This window comes from Musca autumnalis, unplaced genomic scaffold (assembly GCF_047663935.1).
Source record: "Musca autumnalis isolate F117 unplaced genomic scaffold, ASM4766393v1 scaffold_3, whole genome shotgun sequence".
In the NCBI taxonomy this organism is placed as follows: Eukaryota; Metazoa; Arthropoda; class Insecta; order Diptera; family Muscidae; genus Musca; species Musca autumnalis.
The window spans coordinates 243111067-243131047 of NW_027411866.1; the positions used below are offsets into that span (position 1 = coordinate 243111067).

Here is a 19981-nt window from a genome sequence, read left to right on the forward strand (position 1 = left end):
TTAACTTAACTTTTTATTAGATATTAAATAAATACGACATTAAAACTCAAATAAACTACAATAGAGTGTGTGTGTGTAAGAGAGAGAAACTCGTGTCTCCGAAAACAAATGTATGTTTCGTGTTGTACTTAACTGCTTAATTAAACAATTTTTGATTACATTTTTTTATAAATATAATAATAGATGCATAAATATGGATACATATTTTAAAATAATAACTAGGCTTATAAATTATAACCGTAAATGACTTAAAGCTATCTGTGCAATAAACACACAAATGGAATTTAAGCGCAACAATTTGAACTAAACAAAAATCAGTGGTAATCGAAGGAAATACAAATACATATAAATCTGAATCGTTGTTAATGTTATTTATAATTCCTTTATATGTATATATAACTGCACGGTATATATGTATATAGTATATATCATAGATATGTGGTATGTATAAAAAATTCTGTTTTTAAATAACTTGGAAATAGTATGTGGTAGATAAAATAGAAAACTATCAGGGTAATCATGAATGTCAACTCACCGTGAGTCTTGTCTTTCTGCCGTTTCAATTTAAGGGTGGAGGTGAGAAAACTCACGGGGAGTTGATATTCATGATTGGGCTGTATATGTGTACTCATTTCTCAGCAGTAACAAAACTTCTATTGAGATATCAAAATGGCAAAAAAGAAAGAAATTGAAAATGCTATAAAACTGTTTGCCTAAACACAACAAAAATTTACAATAATTCAATTAAGTCAAATAGTTGTTTCTTTTTTAATTTCTCCTTCAAGATAAATCCACGGCTGCTGTGCCACTGCCACCTGATAAACTTGCATTTGATGCAGAGTTTTTCATTTTAGCCACTGGCGTTGTGGCCCTTTGCTGATGGTGATGATGGCTGCCAGATGCCGAGGATGATGATAGCGTACTCATTTCACCATTACATATAAAACGTTTGCATAAACTCCCTACAATTGATGTCACGATAATAATCATCGGATTTTTTAGTGCTTCGCAACAGAACACGACCAAATATTGTGGCTGAACGAATGCAAAGAAAAACAGAGGAGAATAAATGCCATAAGGATATGTTACATAACAAAAAGATGCGTCTGCTGTTTCCTCACAATACTCACCCACATACATGGCATTGTAATATTTCCGTTCAATACCCTCACGTAGGAACATACACAAATGTACAAAAACATTTCTCTTGGGTGAACTTAACAGCGAAACTAATTCCATGGCTTCAGCGGTGGTTTTAGTTTTCAGTAGATCATCAACATAGGGATCCAGCAATGGCTTCTCGGGGTAAATGGAGTAGCATAAGTAAAGCTTCAGCCGCAGCTTGTGGTGTACCAGCTGAAATTGTAACACAAGAAACAAATACGGAAATAAAAAAGTGTTCTGTGTGTTATTGAAGCATTTGTTACAAAGTTTCCTGCAAGTGATAACTTATAAAAATAATGGAAGAAAATAGAATATTTGATATACCGCGATAAGTAAAGAAAATCATTTTTTTACGTCTTACTATGGTCATGTATTCTGTAGCAGCAAGTATAATTAACGATATACTGGGGTACAGCGCTGACCGAGCAAATTTACAGCTCCTCGTTTTGCACGGTGAATGAAGACGCTCCTACGAGGATAAGAGGAGATTGCCACAGCTCTCCAGATATCACCATTGTGGCACCAGATCTTATCGTATCTGGATAACCCGTCATTTCCCTTGGCACAGACAACCTTCCTATCATCGTCTCCGTAAATAGACCACCCGACTTCATAAACTCTGAACGCCATACTTTCTGAGCCATGGGAAAGCTGATTGGCAAGGTTTCATAGAATTTACCAATCACCGCTTCAGAGAGCTGCACATTTCCTCAGATCCTAGGGTAGCTAAGAACTTTCAGGGACACAATCACTGCACCGGCCGCTCGCCACATACCTGCAGGTCGAATCCCCGAAATAAAACCAAATTTCCCAGCAGAGGCGACGAGACTAGCAAATGAGCGTGATGAGTTTCATCGTACGAGCTTATTCCTGAAGTCAACAGTCTAGTAGGCGAACATAAGCGGAAAATTGGCTAGACCACCTGAAGGGTTAAGGGTTCGATTACGCATTGCCACTAAACTTGAGTTGCGTTGTCAATTGCCAGCGCGATTGAGATGATGAAATGTTGTATTATTGATTGAATAGATAGATGGTTGCTGAAAAATAGCCGCTTTGTCATACATAAAGTAATTCTGGCAACGCCACTTAACGACAATTGCTATCGACAATCGACCCCTAAGTAAATTGTGGGCAAAGGTTAAATCACTCTCGCATTCGGGAAAGAAGGATGACAGAACGGATATTACTTTCAACGGCGTAACAGTTACCGACCCAAAGAGGTGCGCGTGTTATTTTAACCGGCCATTCATACAGCACCCCGAGAGTGATAGGGCAAAAAGAAGTGTGTTACGTGGTATAAGAAGAGCGCTCCCAGCCGAGGAGGTACCACCACAATTTACGATGGGCGATGTTACAGATGCCATCCGAAACGCGACACCATCCAAAGCGTTGGGCCCACATCGATGTCGATGGTAATGTGTATTGAGTATTTAACAAGTGTCCACAACCTATCGCTAACCAACCATATTGTACCAAAAGCCTGGAAAGTTGGCAGGGTGGTCACGCTACTGAACCCTGGCAAGGATGCCAGAATACTGAATGTTACAGGCCGATTTCACTTCTGTCGCCAGTGGCAATGATCTTAGAGGCAATACTCCTCCCCACGATGTGAAAAGGTTTTACAGTTGCCCAACATCAACATGGATTTCGGAAAATGCATAGTACTACAACAACGTTAGACGCCATATCCACACATATCAGTAGAGGACTGAACCAGAACAGGCCGTGAGACCGAGCAGTTATGGTGACTCTTGACCTATCGAAAGCCTTCGATACTGTCAACCATGCCAAGCTGTTCGAGTAAGCTGTTGGGTAATCAAATATATATGCGAACGCCAGTCGTTTGTGGATTTCAGAAACAAGAAGTCTAAAACCAGTAGAGGACGGCTGAAATGAGGATCCCACTGAAAATATTGGTCTATGGTGTACTAATTCTGACCACTAACTACCCCAAAATGTTGGGTGTAACATTCGATAACACGTTTAAGTAGACCGCACCAGCCACAGCTATTTGCGAAAACATCAGAAGTAGGTGCAAGGTCCTCAAGTCGCTGCACAGTGCGAAATATGAGCACTTTAGCGGAACTTTGCTAATAACTTTTAAAGGAAAGGGCGTAGATTCCTAAAAATTTTGCAAAAATGTCTCTTATATTAGTGGATAGTGTTTGGCTCAAATTGGGCCACATAGGCCCGCGGTTTCCCGTAGCGTTCATGTAACTCCTGCTGGCGTTTTTACGTTTTACATTCATTTTTCAATCGATTTTGCTGCAAATTGGTATATTCAGTTTTCAGCGGATAGAAAGCTTATGTACAAAATATTATCAATATAGGTTCGCGTTTAGGTATAGCCCCCATTGAACGGTACCGGTAGATGGGACCTATTTTAAATGTTACAGACACATTTTCCAATGCATTTGGTTGTATTTTAGCATTTTATGTTCTTCGTAGATAGAAAACCACTGTGCGAAATATTAGCATCGTAGATACGCGTTTTTGGTATAGCCCCCATATGACGGGTTCCTTCATGTTAGGTATTTTAAATGTTGAAGACAAAAATTGCAACCGATTGTGATGCAAATGTGCATTTTAAGATATTAGCGACTAAAAATCCTCCTCACATAAAATCTGTCAACATTGGCCCACTTCTGGGTGAAGCCCCACAACCCTACACATCTATTAAGGAGTAAAATGTAAATTTTTTGGTTTTCATTTGTATCTATAATGTTTATTGGTCCATTCAGCAGGTCTGTACCATTAATTTTGTTAATAATGTCTTTCAGATCAAGTTCAGGTCTGCACTGCATTACAATTTTAACGTATTTTGGTATTTGTACCGCAGCATCTAAAAATGTTGCACTATATGTAAATCACCAGCATTTAGAAGTCAAAACTATCAAAAATTGCGAGAGGTTTCTTAATTTTACAGAAATTATCACTGTTAGAATTAGTGAGTCCATTTCTTCAAAACACAGTCAACAATGTCGTTCATTGTCGCGTTTACCTTCCACTTTTGGAAAATGCAACAGAATAAAATTCCCGAAGTCTTTTTAGAAAATCTTGAATATCTCCAAAGACCGCGCGATACCGCACCAGTTTTATACCTTTGCGAACAGAGGAGAATCCAATCTTTCAGATTATATATATCTTAACACGTGAATGTACGTAATTCACTTTTGAAATGACTACGGAAAATAAAAAATTACAATTTTGAAAACTTCAAAAAATCACTTCTTTCCGACTAAAATTGCACGAAAACAATAAGGGTTTTTTGCATTTTTTTAAAGTGTAAAATATCATAATTGTTTTGTAAAATATTAAGAAAAATTAATCATGGCATACTGAGTTACCGTATGTTCGCGCCACAATATTTTTTAATGAATCCAAATTACATATATTTCTTAGAAAAACAATTATGAAACAAAAGTGCAACTTTAAGTGCATTTTTAAGTCGTTTAGCGGAGTAAATCGCAAAACTGAGTATGGATCATTTGCAGTGGAGTACTTCGCTAACGAATTCAATTAAAATTTAATTAAATTTATGTACTTCAAAATTCCTTAAAGTTCCACTAAACTTCCCATATTTCGCACTGTGCGCTGGTCGGCAGAACTTAGCCTGCTGACAAAGGAACCTTGTTGACCTCTTACAAAGCAAATATGCCGGTCTGTGGTAAGCTATGCGGCGCCAGCGTGATATGCATATATAAGGGCCACACAGTGGAAGAATAATCAAACCTGCCGGAATACCGACCTGAGGACTGCAACAGGGAGCATCTAGACTAACGAGCATATCAGGCAGGCTTGGATAGCATTCACACTGATGCAATCGCGCAGTCAGTACACAGATACAGCGTGTATGCCGTACTTGGAGACCACTTCCAACCATCGCAGCACAAGAACGCCAGCTGCCAAGGCAAATTCGGGTGGTTTTAGCCCAGTTAAGATCCGGAATTTGCAGCCGCCTCAATTCGTATTGGTCCCGAATTGATGCCACGATACCCAATACATGGATGCAGAGGAACCAGAACCTGATAATTGAAACTATACACGAACGAATATACATATATGCGTTTCTAGAAAACAACAACAACGATGTACTGACATTAATTGTGGGCAACTGATAAATCGATTTCGGATCCTTCATTTAGAACGGAATTAGTTGTAAGATTCCGTTCTAAATGAAGGATCCGAAATCGATTTATCAGTTGCCCACTGTGCTTCAATGTTCGCACTCTCAGCGAATAGATGGGCAGGATACTGACCCATGGGTCTCTTAGGGATCGGGTTGGCATCATAAAATCATATTTGCTCGGTTCTTTGCGGTGTAGCCACCCTTCTTCGTTTCTGAATGTGGTACTAGGAACAATGTTGCCGGCTTCAACCATAGTCTTGACAGGCTTCTTTGTTGCTCCCGATTGTCTTAGAGTGTGAGGTCTCCGACCCAAAGGGACCTAGGGACCTACAACGGATAGTTTCGTCTTGATCAGACTTTTCACAATTTTGGGCCTCGCAGGCTTTTGTAACAACTTTTTGTTGCTGTTGAGGATTTCCTGCGTCCTTCGGGACTCGGGACCAGGGACTTCGGAGAGACAGGACAAACTCTAATACGAGTTCCCGGGGTTGCAGTTTTTTCTTCTTCGAAATGGCAAGATTTGTGTTCGATAAGTTGGTTGGTGTTTTGGCGAAAGGCATTGTGTCAATTCAGAGAATTCTGCTGGTAATATGAGAGTACATGCCCTCAAAATTCCTGACCCACCAAGCTTCATTAACATGAGCATTGAGTTGCCATGAACATGCCGTCCAATGTGATTCCTAGAATTTTGGGGCAGTTTTTGGTCGGAATTCCGCTACCATCGACCATGACATTCAGCTCTCTTCTCTCTCTCTCTCGCTCCCTGTGGCGAACAGAGTGACGTAGAGTTAGTGGCGCATATTTGCATATTTATCGCGTTGGAAATATGGTAAGATCGTACAACCAACCTCATCCGTTTGATCTCAATGCCATCTGTGGAACTCCCTATTTCACTCTACAGGGCTTGGGACTTCTTGTTCCTGAATTCCACACACGACTGGCGCCATTTAATTGGCTATTCAATATATCAAACTTGGCCGGAGTGTAGTCTGGTCAATGTCTTTAAACAGCGTGGAGTAGTTGACAGTATTAAAAGGTTTGATAAGTCGAGAGGTACCAACACTGTACGATTCACCTTTGTTGGCATTCATGCCTGGCTTCAGTAGCCGGACCACCCCTCCCATATTCTATACTTCGGACACGATGTAGCGACAGGTTAAAATTTGGTGAGATATTCAAACTCCCAGGTCTTTTAGTTGTTTCAGCATTACCATGGAGATTTCATTACGGGCCAACGCTTTGGATGATTTCCTGACCCCATTTGCAACATCATCCATTTTAAATTGTGGTGGTTGCTCCCCGACAAGAAGAGATCTAACGAGCCGTAGTACTCTTCCCTTCGCTCTGTCACTCCTGGGGTGCTCGAAAACCTGGCGATTAAAATAACTGGCGCCGCTCTTTTCATCAGTCGGCGTAATGTCTCCTAACGTGACTACCTCTTCCATTGATTTAGCCTCTTGTTCCGCTTATGCTCACCCCAACCTGATCTATCCCTGACCTTGAGGTTGACTCGGTGCAGCTCATCATGTTCACTTCGTGTTCATGCTCACTTTGTTGAGCTTATCAGGTGGGCTGTTGATGCAGTAAATAAGAACACTCGCTGCCAATGCAACTGCGAGTGATTCTAGTTAAGATTTGGAAGTTGCAACCGCCTCAATTCGTATTGGACCCACAAATGTCCCTCATTTGGACTGGACCAAACGATGATCTCCATCTCTTTAATTGCCCCAGCTAAACTCACTCGTCTGTATCCCGTTTCTTTATGCAAACGGTCCAGGTTTCTACACTAACAAGCATATTTGAAAGTGGTCTTTCATTGGAAATTTTTCACAGGCATTGTAAGGACATAATAAACAAGTAAAAAAGTATCATTCGGCTTTGCCGACTGAGATATATCCTCAGCCTGTGTGAATTGAAACTTTCATCTTTTTTTTTTGCACTTTTGGGGGAGGATACCGGAAGTGGACCTATATGGCTCTTCTTTGAACTTAAACCAAGTTTGAGCAAATATAAAGAGGACTGAATTTTTGACTGAATTGGCTGATCCTTTCGAGAGTTATCGTACACTCCAGGCACTACACATGGTACCGTAGAGCTTTTTACAGCTTTCGGGCAATTTTCTCTGGAAGTCTCGACTTGCTCCTGAAAAAATTGTAGCGCCATAATGGGGGCAGCGAATACAAGTGTTTGCAAAAAGAATCAAAGCGATTCGAGAGCAGGTCTTAAACAGAACTTTTTCGAAATTGTGTGGGGTAGGTACCCGAGGAAGTAGATCGATGGGGTCCATATTGGAACCTCATCTATGTCTGAAAGAAATTTTACAATGCGCAAGGTATGAACCAAATCGATTACTCCCTTTTAAGAGTTATCGTGCGCACAATTCTTCCGAACATTTTCGTACTTTTGTGAGGGATGCACCTGAAGGAGTGGACCGATATGGCTCATCTTCGACCTTAAAATAAGTTCGGACAAAATATTACGATGGGCAAATGTTGGACCCAATCTGCAGATCCGTTCGAGAGTTATCGTGCGCTCTAACCACTACACTTGGTGTCATAAAGGGTTTTTACAATTTCGGGCTATTTCCTCAGGAAGTGTGGACTTGCCCCTGATAAAACTTGTACTGCCGTAATGGGAGCAGCAAATACAAATTGTTACAACAAAAATCAAAGCGATTCGAATGCAGGTCTTAAACTGAACTTTTCCGAAATTTTGTGTAGGACTGGACTGGAAGGACTGGACCAATAGAGTCCATATTGGAATCTCATCTAAGTCTGTCCAGAAGGAGTGGACCGATATGGTCTATCTTCGAACTTAAACTAAGTTTGGACAAAATATTAAGAATGCCAAAATTTGGATCAAATCGGTTCATCCGTTCGAGAGTTATCGTGCGCACCAGCCAGACAGACAGTCGGAAGGACATTGCTAAATCGACTGCAAATTGTCTGCAACAGATTTCGTCCAAAAATACTTGGGGTCTAAAACCATTATTTCGATGAGGCAAATTTTGCCCGTACGAAAGTGTATATACCCTCGTTAGCATAAATGCTGAGGGGTATAAAAAATAATACTTCCAATAAGCAAATATCGTAAGACTCGTTTTTAATTTACGGTGATCCGTCTTTATGTTTTTCGTTTCGATTCGTAGCTCTTAATATTCTTTCAAACTGTACTCAATGCAATCTGGATTCTGGACGTTATCACAGCCCAGGATGGCATAACGTTCAAAATAACATTTTACCTTATCACCGCACCGATCTAAAGCTCTCCGTTCAACACAATTGTAAATCCTTCAATGTCATCGCTTATGCAAACACAATTCAATTATTTCTTTAACTTTCACTTACGAAATTCATTATTTGACCATGTATCCAGCCAATCTCTGATTTCATTAAATTCGACATTTCTGGCATGTTTAAATTCCAATGTATCCAAGGTAAAAGCTCCCTCCACCTTTGGTCCCTGCTTGTGTAAATAGTCAATAAGTAAAAAGAATTCACGCGGCATGGTAACGCGGAATTCAGGAGATTCATCGTTCATCTGAAACGAAAAAACATCGAATTAAAAAAATACCCGGAAATTTACAAAACTTCAAAACCTACCAAATCTTTAATTTGTTGTTGGTCATATTCACACAATGGTCGATCGGTACGGCACAATGTTTCCATGGATAAACCAAAGCAACTTGGTTTATATTCGCCCGTAACAGTAATAAAGATATGTGGACCATTTTCAACTTGTAAAATTAATATATCAAAGTCAAATTTCCAATTGGTGGTACGTATTTTATGTAAAAGACTAGTTATGGAATCTATGTTAGCAAATAAGTTTACACGTATACTTTTGGTGGAATCTGGAAGAAGAACACACAACATAAATAACTATAGAGGGAATATTTGGTATTGCTGAAGAATACTAACCTATCATCAACTTGTCCTTCCTTGGCTCAACCCTTAACCATTTCTCACAGATGGCATTCAGCGGTGGATCTTTGCATTTAAATTCGAAACCAACCTGCATGGGGCAAGCATTTGAAACCGTAAAGTCACTAAATACTGGCTCGTTAAAACGCACTACACCAAAATCTATGATTGTCTTTTCCACATTAATTTGTGGTTGACTTTCATTTTCACGTTTATCGAGCAATTTAAGGACTTCTTCGTGAACCTTTTTGTACAAATGATCATCACGTGTTTTTATACTAACTCTAAACACCGCATATACTGGTTTGTGATCACTCTGCCTAATATCCATAACGCTATTATAGTCCAACTGGGTTATACGTGAACCTTTCCATAATATACGATCACAATAGGCAGGGGCTCTTTGTTTTTCACTACTATCATAATTATCAGTTCCCGGATCATATTTATAGGTGGGACGGAATTTAATGGGACCCTCGGTGTAACCATCAAAACAGTTGCCTTTACGCATTTCCTGACGCAACTGATCATATTGAAGAAGTATCTCTGCTGAATGTGATGTTGAACGAGCCACTGGCAATTGCAGGCCGGGGGGTTCTTCAATGCGATAATTTAAGTCGCCAATCCAGAAAATGTGACTGCAAAGAATTGAAGGATAATTATATATTATTTTTAATAAGGGAAAATGCACAACTTACTCATGATCATTAATTGTCCTCCTGAGTTCATCATCGAAAACCATACCCTTAACTATGCCATGATAGTCCTCATTTCGTACCTCAACAAAGCCCATATGGGCAGCCAAATGGGAATTGACAAAACACAAATTCGCCTCATTAAGCTGTAAACTAACTGCCACTCCTCCTTTATTACCCAAAGTATTGAGGATACCTCTTGCCACTGTCTTGACATTGTGGCGGGTAATTGAGGAGCGTATTTCACGTTTTACAATGACGGTCAACATCATGCCCACCAAACGCACCGAGGTAAGCTCTTCATATTCACCCTTGTCATGGACACTATCTAACATTTTTGTACTAAAAAAAAAAAAGATTTTTTATTTAACTTCAATATAAAATAAAATATTAGGGTTCTCTCTCTTACATCCACATATAATCTGGACGATTTTCACTGAATGTTATGGCCTTGGCTGAGGTATCCAATTCTTGTAAAGCTATGGCATAAATATCTGGTGGTGTTTCAGAGGCAGCCAACCACAAATGCAATGGAGAATCTATGTAGGATTTATTATTCACATTATATGTGGCACAATAGATTCTGGAATAAATAAAATTTTTATTTATAAATATATGTACATGATGGTTGTTTTTGCAACTTACGTGAAATCCTTATATTTAATATATTCATGCTCTCTCCTCTTCATTTCTTGTTTGACTTCTCCAATTTGCCGATAATCATTGACCCAGGCAAAACTTAAAGCACTTGATTCACTTGGTGCCAATACCATAGACATCTTTGCCGATGTCACCTGGGCTTGAAATGTATCAAAGTCCACAACATCGCTATCGGATGCAAGGGGATAATAGTAGTATTTCGCCGCAGCTTCATCAGAACATTTTAGGGTAAATTGTAACTGTGATACGGAACCTTTGTCTAAAAAATAAAAATGTATAGTTAATATGTGTATTTGGTATAACATCAATATATATATATATATATATATATATATATATATAGGAGAAACACACATGATAACAATGTATTGGACGATGGACGAAACTTGAGTTTGTTTATTATTAAATGATGAGACATCTCATGATACAATTTATTTTTTAATCGCTTCTCCATCCCATGTATAAATCAAGTCAGCGAAATCCCAAATCTGATACGATAACATATTTGTTTTAGAAATAATTATTTCACACCTTGACGATAATTTGTAATTTATCATTGACACAAAAAAACGTATACAAATGGACACACTAATATGATTAATACCGTGTAAGAAAGTATCAGTGAGTTTTGCAGACAGAAACATAACCTCAGCCTATCCTATGACACGGTAAAATAATAAACTCGGTCTATCAACTATATTCCAGTATATGAATTCTGTAACTTTTATCGATTCAAAAGTTGTTAAAATTTCTTTTGTTTTTGTAACAACTACAAAACAAACAAATGAAATTGTTGTAAAATAAACTATGAGTAAAGTTGTTAAAAATTAACGAAATAGGGGGGCAGAAAGAGGATTCATGAGATTTTGGAGCTTAATTTACCAGATGGAGGGATATAGGAATACTTATTCACAAATATGGGAATACTCATTCTGCTAATTAGTTTAAAATTAGCAGATTTTAGTTTAAAATTAGAATTAGATTTGTGATCTGATACTTATGTCATTTTTCAGAAACCACAATTCTCAAGTTGATTTTAGCTCAAAATTTTGGACATTTGGAATAAGAGTAAGAAAAAAAATTGTTTAATTGTTACATATGACGGGACAAAGAGGTTATGAAGGAGTAGCACTACAGTAGAACCTCGATAATTCGTAATTCAAGGGACCGGCAATTTTATACGAATTATCGAGGATTTCGAATTAGGGAGGTTAAAATGCGAAGGAAATGGCTTCGAGGGACCAGCTTATACGAATTATCGAAGATTATGAATTATCGAGGTACGAATTATCGCGACTCTACTGTATATATATTGGGATATTTCTGGGCCCATGATATATTTCAGGAAGTATTGGCTTCAACTAGAAAACATTTTAATTTTGTAGTTAATACCATTCGAAAAATGTGCTTAAACTAGATTAAAGCTCAAAAGTGTTCAGCTTTCCACCATAGAGCTCGGATGACAAAAATCGTCCCTCATTTTTGTCTACACAGGCTATACGCGTTTTTAGTATCCATTCGCATATTAGGATAGACCGAAGAGGATAGTGAATCAGCCGGTAAAGCGAAGAAAACAAGTGGTCCTAACCAGATTTAAGGAACTTAAGGATTTTAAGTGATTTTGTCGCGAAGTTTAAGAACCGTCGTTGGTCTGAACTTAAGGATTTTAAGTAATTTTGTCGCGAAGTTCAAAAACCGTCCTTGGTCTGAACTTAAGGATTCTGTCGCGAAGTTCAAGAACCGTCCTTGGTCTGAACCTACGAAGTTAAGTGATTTTAATAGATTTTTCCCGCGAAGTTCAAGAACCGTCGTTGGTCTGAACTTAAGGATTTAAGTGATTTCAATAGATTTTGCCGCGAAGTTCAAGAACCGTCGTTGGTCTGATCTTACGAAGTTAAGTGGTTCTAAAAGATTTTTCCCGCGAAGTTCAAGAACCGTCGTTGGTCTGAACTTAAGGAAAAGTGACCGAAATCTCGTTCAAGAGCCGTCGTGGGCCAGAACATAAAATTAAGTGATCGAATCCTGTTCAAGAGCCGTCATGGGCCAGAACATAAATAAAGTGACCGAAATCTCGTTCAAGAGCCGTCGTGGGTCAGTACATAAAATTAAGTGATCGAATCCTGTTCAACAGCCGTCGTGAGCCAGAACATAAAGACAAGTGACCGAAATCTTGTTCAAGATCCGTCGTGGGCCAGAACATAAGGAAAAGTGACCGAAAACCCGTTCAAGAGCCGTCGTGGGCCAGAACGTAAGGAAAAGTGTCCGAAATCTCGTTCAAGATACGCCGTGGGCCAGAACATAAGAAAAAGCGAGCGATATCTGGTTCAAGAGCCGTCGTGGGCCAGAACATAATCAAAGAGTGCGATATCTTGGTCAAGAGCCGTCGTGGGCACTGACGCCAATCTTTACCGAGGGAGCTGACACTAGTACCGTCGTGGGTCTGGTGAATCGCCGAAATAAGCCGCAGCACCGACGTCATTCCCACCGCCACAGCAGCGAAACAGCCGACATTCAAGACCATCCAGCCGTACCTTGCCCAGCAGCGTAGCACATTGAGTTTTTCAATAAAGTGTAACTTCAGAATTTGTAAGCTAAAATCTTTCTTTCACTCTCAGTCACTTCAATATAAATTTTCTGTGACCAACACTACCCCGTGAGTCTATCCCAGCAACCGGAGGAAACTTGTTACAAGGACTAACCCTCGATGAAAATTTCAAAACAATCCTCGAATCCCTTAAACTGGACATTAGCGAAAATATCGAACTTTTGTGAGGGAGCAACCGGAATGAATTGTCCGACATAGTTTCACTTCTAACTTGATCTAAGTTTTAAAGAAATATCACGATGTTCAATGGGTTGAAGCAATGACAACCTTTCGGAAGCAATCATGCCCACCAGCCATTTTAGTTGGTCACCGTACATTTTTTAGAGCTGTTGCACCATTAGGTTAGAAAACATGAACTTGTCCTCGAAAAAATTATGTGTTTGTGATCATAAGGACCATCTTCGATGAATGTTTCAAAACAATCCTCAAACAGTTCTACATCCGCAATTATGAGAAAATTTTAAACTTTCATGAAAGAAGTACGCGAAGTTGTGGAAAGTGACGCGTTTGGAAGAAATGTTAAAATGTACAAAGTTTCGGACTAATTGGATACTAAGTTCGAGCTCAAAAAAGTTTCAAAACAATGCAATGCATTTCATTCCCTGAAATTTTCGGGTGTAGCAAATCCCTTTAGTGCTATTTAAGGTGGCTTTTATGTACTGATTATTTCAGACATGAAAAACATCTTCACAAGTGGTGACGTAAGACTCGCCGTTCGAACTCGGAGATTTAAAGTAGGTCCCATATTATTGAGCCAATACGAATTGGTGTGCGATTTAAAGTAGGTCCCATATTATTGAGCCAATATGAATTGGTGTGAACTCCTTGATATGAAAGAAGAAAATATATGTATGTGGGATTTACTCAAAGGGGTGTATCGCTATAGTCCACATTCGAATGCAATCTGCCTGGAAGAACTATTATGGCGTGAAAAGTTTAGACCAAATCACTTGATCCGTTCGAGAGTGAGTAAGGTACTCGAAGGAGTTGACCAATATGACCAATCGTTGAATTTGATGAAAGCTTGAGCAAAGTTTCGACCAAAAAGGGGGCCACCAGCCACGATAGTTACTCGATTGTTACCGTGATCACCCTAATCACCATATGGTGGATAGAGAGATGTTCAACCATATAAGAGAAAACTCCTAGATCAGCAAAGCTATCATTGAGGATGGTATAGCATTCATAGAAATGCAGTCGCCAGTAAAATCCGCGAATATCATTCAACGCAGTGCAAAATATTCAAACCTGTCAGAATGCCGCCCTGAGAAGTCTAACAGAGTGCCTCCGCATTTTTTCAGTGGACCATATACACGATGAGACAAAGATTCCTTCAGTACAGCAACACAATAGCATTCTCTCGTTCGTGAGATCCATCGTAATTACCATATGATGGAGAGGACCCCCAACATAGCATTCACATGGATGCCGTCGCAGATGTCATAAACAACTACCGCATCAAAGTGCCAGCTGCCACGAGAAATCAAAGTAACTTTGGCTCAAATATGGACGGTGCAGCCGTCTAAATAGCTATATGGCACGGATTGATGACACTGTAAAAAAATATCTGCCAGAATGCGGCACAGGCCCGCACGACACACTGTACCTTTTCAACAGGGGTGCCAAGTTGGTGGTTTTCCCGATACTTGTGGTGCTTAAGCAGGAATGTCAACTGTTTTAAGGTAGAAATCTCTACAGACCTATGGCTGTAGCGATTTTTACCTCGGAACAGTTGGCATCCCTTCTTTTCAACTTCCCTACAAAACCCCTAGAACTGGAGATAGACCCAAAAACGAACTCGTAAACATATCAAATGGTGCTATACAAACAAACCACAAAGTAGTTATTGCTTAACTACACCTTTTTCAGATGTAATCCGAATTATTTTAATTGAAATTCGAGAATTTTATTTGTAATTCGTAACATTTCAGTTGTAATTCGAGAATTCCATTTGTAATTCGAATTATTCCATTTGTAATTCGAATTATTCCATTTGTACTTCGAAATATTCCATTTGTAATTCAAATTATTTCATTTGAAATTTGAATTATTCCATATGTAATTCGAATTATTCCATTTGTAATTCGAATTATTCCATTTGTAATTCGAATTATTCCTTTTGAAATTCGAATTATTCCATTTGTAATTCGAATTATTACATTTGTAATTCGAATGATTTCCTTTGTAATTTCAAATAAAATAATTCGAATTACAAATGGAATAATTCGAAATACAAATGAAATAATTCGAATTACAAATGGAATAATTCGAATTACAAATGGAATAATTCGAATTTCAAATGGAATAATTCGAATTACAAATGGAATGATTCGAATTTCAAATAGAATAATTCGAATTAAAAATGGAATAATTCGATTTACAAATAGAATGTTACAAATTACAAATATAATTCTCGAATTACAAATGAAATGTTACGAATTACAACTAAAATGTTTCGAATTACATCTGAAAAAGGTGTACATAGGGGCCCCGACCTTGAACTTGGACTTGGCAACCTTTTAAGGTAATAAATGGTTACTTTCAAGTCGTGCGCGCACGCCACAGCTATCTGAGACAAACTGAAAAGCAGGAACAAAGTCATCAAGTCCCTAGCCGGCAGAGAAACCTTGTTGATCACATATAACGCGATAGGTCGGTCTGTGGTAAGCTATGCGGCTCCAGTTGGGTCCCCGAGATTATGGGATACGAATTGGAAAAAAGATTCAAACCTGTCAGAATGCCGCTCTGAGAACAGCAACAGGGTGCCTTTTCAAGTCTTCAGTGGACCATCTACATGAGGAGACAAAAATTCTTCCAGTAAAGCAACACAATGAGATGCTTTCGTTGCAGTACTTGCTTGGGTGTCACTATCTGCTGGCTAGGCCTGATACATTCAGGCATATCAGGAAGGATATTCATGCTATAGGTCCAACAATATAGGAGAGAACCCCTAGATCAACAGGCATATAAAGAAGGTTTAAATAGTATTCACACGGATGCAGTTGCTAAGGCCATAAGCAAATATAGTGAGAATAAAGTCCTCGGAGTACATCCCCGTCGCACCTGATATCTGCCCAGTATGCGGCATGAGCCCGTACGACACAAAACACCTTTTCAACTGCCCCGCCAAACATACTCATCTAAATCCAATGGATCTGTGGTTACATCCCATCGAAGCAGCCATTTTCCTGGAACTGGAGATAGACCCAGAGCCAGATTGAACAGAAGAACAAACATACAAACATAATAATAAACACTGTTACAACAACAACAACAATTGTGGTGTATCCATGTAACTAGTAATATCACTTGGATCAGAGAAAGGTGTCTAGACCACCTGAAGCACTGCAGCATATCGCTCATTTACTCAAAGAATATCACATCGCAAAAACGCAGCTTCGAGAAGTCAAATTTGACTTCCCAACTAAAAAATATAATTACACAAAAAATAATTACATGGGCCATCTTTTGAAGAGTTAGTCTGATATCAGTGCTAAATTTCTGTGCAGTATTAAGCATGATTTGAAGTGTTTTACTGCTTCATACACTCAGAGAACTATTTACTGATTTATGCTAAGCTCGTAGTAGATAACCTGTAACACGTTGCGTTTTAGAGATATCAACATGAAAATTTGACACAAGATAAAAAAGTTGTAGAAAACATAGAAATTGCTAACTCAGAAAACCCATTTTTTGATTTATGCTACTCTTTGAGTAAATGAGCGATATAATGATAATGGTTAAGTCACTCTTGAATCTGAGATAGAAACATAAAAGTTTCTTTTAAAAGTGAGCTATTGGTATACAACGTTGGACATAACGAAGCGATCCGAGAGAGATCTTAAGGTTGACTACACTTTATCTGGTTTAAAATGCTGTAGGTATATTAAAGTTAGAGAAGTGGAAGATCGGTAGAGACTTGTCCAAGTTAGGTGATACCTCTGGAACCATTATTTAATGATTCTAACGTTGAACACTCCATAACATCAACGACTCTACGTTGATAAAGGAAACATTTACTCAGACAACCATTGAAATACTAACATTCGAATGACGTCTAATTATAAATGTGTACCTGGAAGAAATTGATATACTAATATTATTAACCACTTACAAGGCAATATGCCGCTCATCGAACAGCGAAAGACAGTCTAAAGCTTTGAGTATGCGGCTCTGAGGGTGCATCATTAAGATACCGTTGAATTTTATGCTCGACTATTCCAATATCATCAATTTGGGTGCAATCCTTAGACCTGTGGAAATGCTCCCAAAAGTTACAAGATCACAAGAGCTATGAGGCAATTATGAATAGCATTCACACCGATACACTCGTCCAGACAGTATTGCAATTTTTGTAAATCCACTGGATTTCAAATGTAAATTCCATTGATTAAATAAATCCTCGTAAATAATGTCAACCCTAATATACACGAAGCCTTAAAAAAATATTGTATGCTAATATGCTACATTCCAGAATTTCCCTCTTATCAAATTCGATTATCTAGCCATCGACCCTGTACTTCGTAACGATATCGATTATAACACCATATTGAAAACTAATAATAACATCAAACCAATCCATTGTTGGGTGCATCGCTTAAACATATAAACAAAACATTTTTAGCAAACAGGTTTCAGTTATCAGTGCGCGAATTGATTAAATTTTGTCTTCGTTTCGTTGTATTTGCTTACCATTGCCCATATAAAATGATTCATTCAATGGAAACACCTTATCAATAGTCAAATCACTACATGATCTTGGTGGGAAACGGGACGCTGTCATAGAGAATACGGCATATGTACCACCAGACACTGAAACCACCAGACAAAGGATGCGACTTGTGTGTTCTTGACCGATAATCTGATAAGCCTCAAATATCTAAAAAAGAAGAGAATTATAATTAAAACGAATTCACAAAAACAAATATAAAATAAACACAAGTACCAAGGCAATGTAAACCATTGACCCTGAAACTATTTGATTTCAAAATCATAATTATTAACATTATCATCATCATAGCCAACCGAACTACATACCGACAAAACATTTTCATTCTCTTTGAATTTTTGTTGGATAATTTGTATGGTGGTCAACAGCTGTTTGTTTGAGGAGCTAAGGGCATCATTGGAATTCATTGCTGACGTCTTACTGGCTAGCGATGATGAAGATATGGCAGCAGAAATTGTTGGAATGCTCCCTCCACTTCCCCCCAAAGACGACATTATAATTTCTTGTTGTTGTGATTTTGCGATAACTTTATTCTCACTGCAGACGTCACAGTCTGCTTCGTTTTGTTTTTGCTTGGCGTGTGAAAATTTTGTTGTAAATTCTATTGTTGTTTGTTTTGTTTAACAAATTTCGCCGTTTTTATTTTACTTTCTATTGTTGTCGTTCGTCGTTATGTTGTTGTTTTATTTTATTTCTTTGGAACAATTATTTCACTTTCTTCTTCCGCTCACTCGTTGTCACTGGTCTCTTCACTTCTAAAAGCTGTCGTAGATATTTATTTGGTCTAATATTTATTTTTAGATAATTGCTTATTTCATTTGAACTGCTGTTTAAATAATAATCGATTTTTGTTGTTTATTTCTTCCCCTCTGACCAACTTGCTTTCGTTGTGGGTGTAGCTGCAGTTAAATTTTGTTACCAATTATTTACAACTCTCTACCCATACTAATAAAACTATTCCACTCTTTTTGTTTTCACATTGTATTCATTATCATTTTGTTTAAACAAAATCAAAGTTTATTTTATTTCTTTTAACAAAATCAACAATTTTTGACACTTGTTTCTTCGACGAAACAATTTTTTGCAAATTAAACGTCAGGTTGTCAACGAAGTATAAAGCCAACTGAATTTGTCAAACAACGCCGGCATCAAACGTCAATTGCCCTGCCTTACCGACACTAATGCAGATAATGCAGGTCCGACGGCGTCAAATTCTTAATTACAGTCCCACACAATAGAAATCACATAATCGAAACTTATAGCAAGTTTACATTTACGAAACCCACTTGATTTCAACTGTCAATTCCATTGCTTAAACGTCGAATGAAATCCAATGGATTTCAGATGAGATTCCATTTGACGTGAACGCAAAGAAATTGACAGTCGAAATCGAGTGGATTTCGTTAATGTAAACCAAGTGTTAATTGCATTTTAATTGTGATTTTTTAATAGGTAGTTACTAAGTTATATTGTACATTATGACACTCATAAACAGATAATTGGTCTGTCTGGTTACGTTCCCAGCAAAAATTGCCCAGCAAGAACTTTCTCGGAGAGTAAGGAGTTTTTATTCTCTTTTGCAAGAAAAATGTAAAAAGTAAACAAACACCTTCCCTGCAAAAACGAGCAAGCAATCAGCTGAATTGCCAAAACAGAACAATTTGTCCGCCATTAAAGGAACCAAAGCAAGCAAAAATTTTGTATTTTATTAAAAATAAAAAAGAAAATGACCCAAAAATTAAATATTTCCACTTTGCTCTCCAAAAAACCATACAATCATGATACAATAACCCTGCCCATTGATTGTCAAAATCCCAAAACTTACCTGTGTGACGTAGGCGTCCAGACAACGGTACGATAACTACGCAAGTGAAAAGTACTTGCAAGTACTCAGCAAGTTCTCAGTAACGTCTCTCCACCAATCGAAGCTAAAAATTTGCAGATTGTTATCGAACAGCAATTTGAAAAAACTTGCAAGAAGTCAGGTGATTTAAAGAAGAAGAAGTTGTCGGAAAAGTTTAAATAAATAATAAAATAAAAAAGTAGTCACCACAAACTACAAAATAAGTTATTTTA

General features: G+C 38.2%; 1 protein-coding gene across 1 annotated transcript; it reads right to left on the bottom strand.

Moving 5' to 3' along the window:
- Positions 1-793: 793 nt before the first annotated feature.
- Ocrl (Oculocerebrorenal syndrome of Lowe) lies at positions 794-19094 on the bottom strand. The gene is given in 11 exon segments (XM_073977551.1): positions 794-1035; positions 1131-1293; positions 1295-1356; positions 8641-8833; positions 8896-9146; positions 9214-9854; positions 9915-10253; positions 10321-10494; positions 10557-10830; positions 17869-18055; positions 18214-19094. Coding segments are annotated over 11 exon segments (2571 nt in total). The 5' UTR covers positions 18400-19094; the 3' UTR covers positions 794-934.
- Positions 19095-19981: the final 887 nt, after the last annotated feature.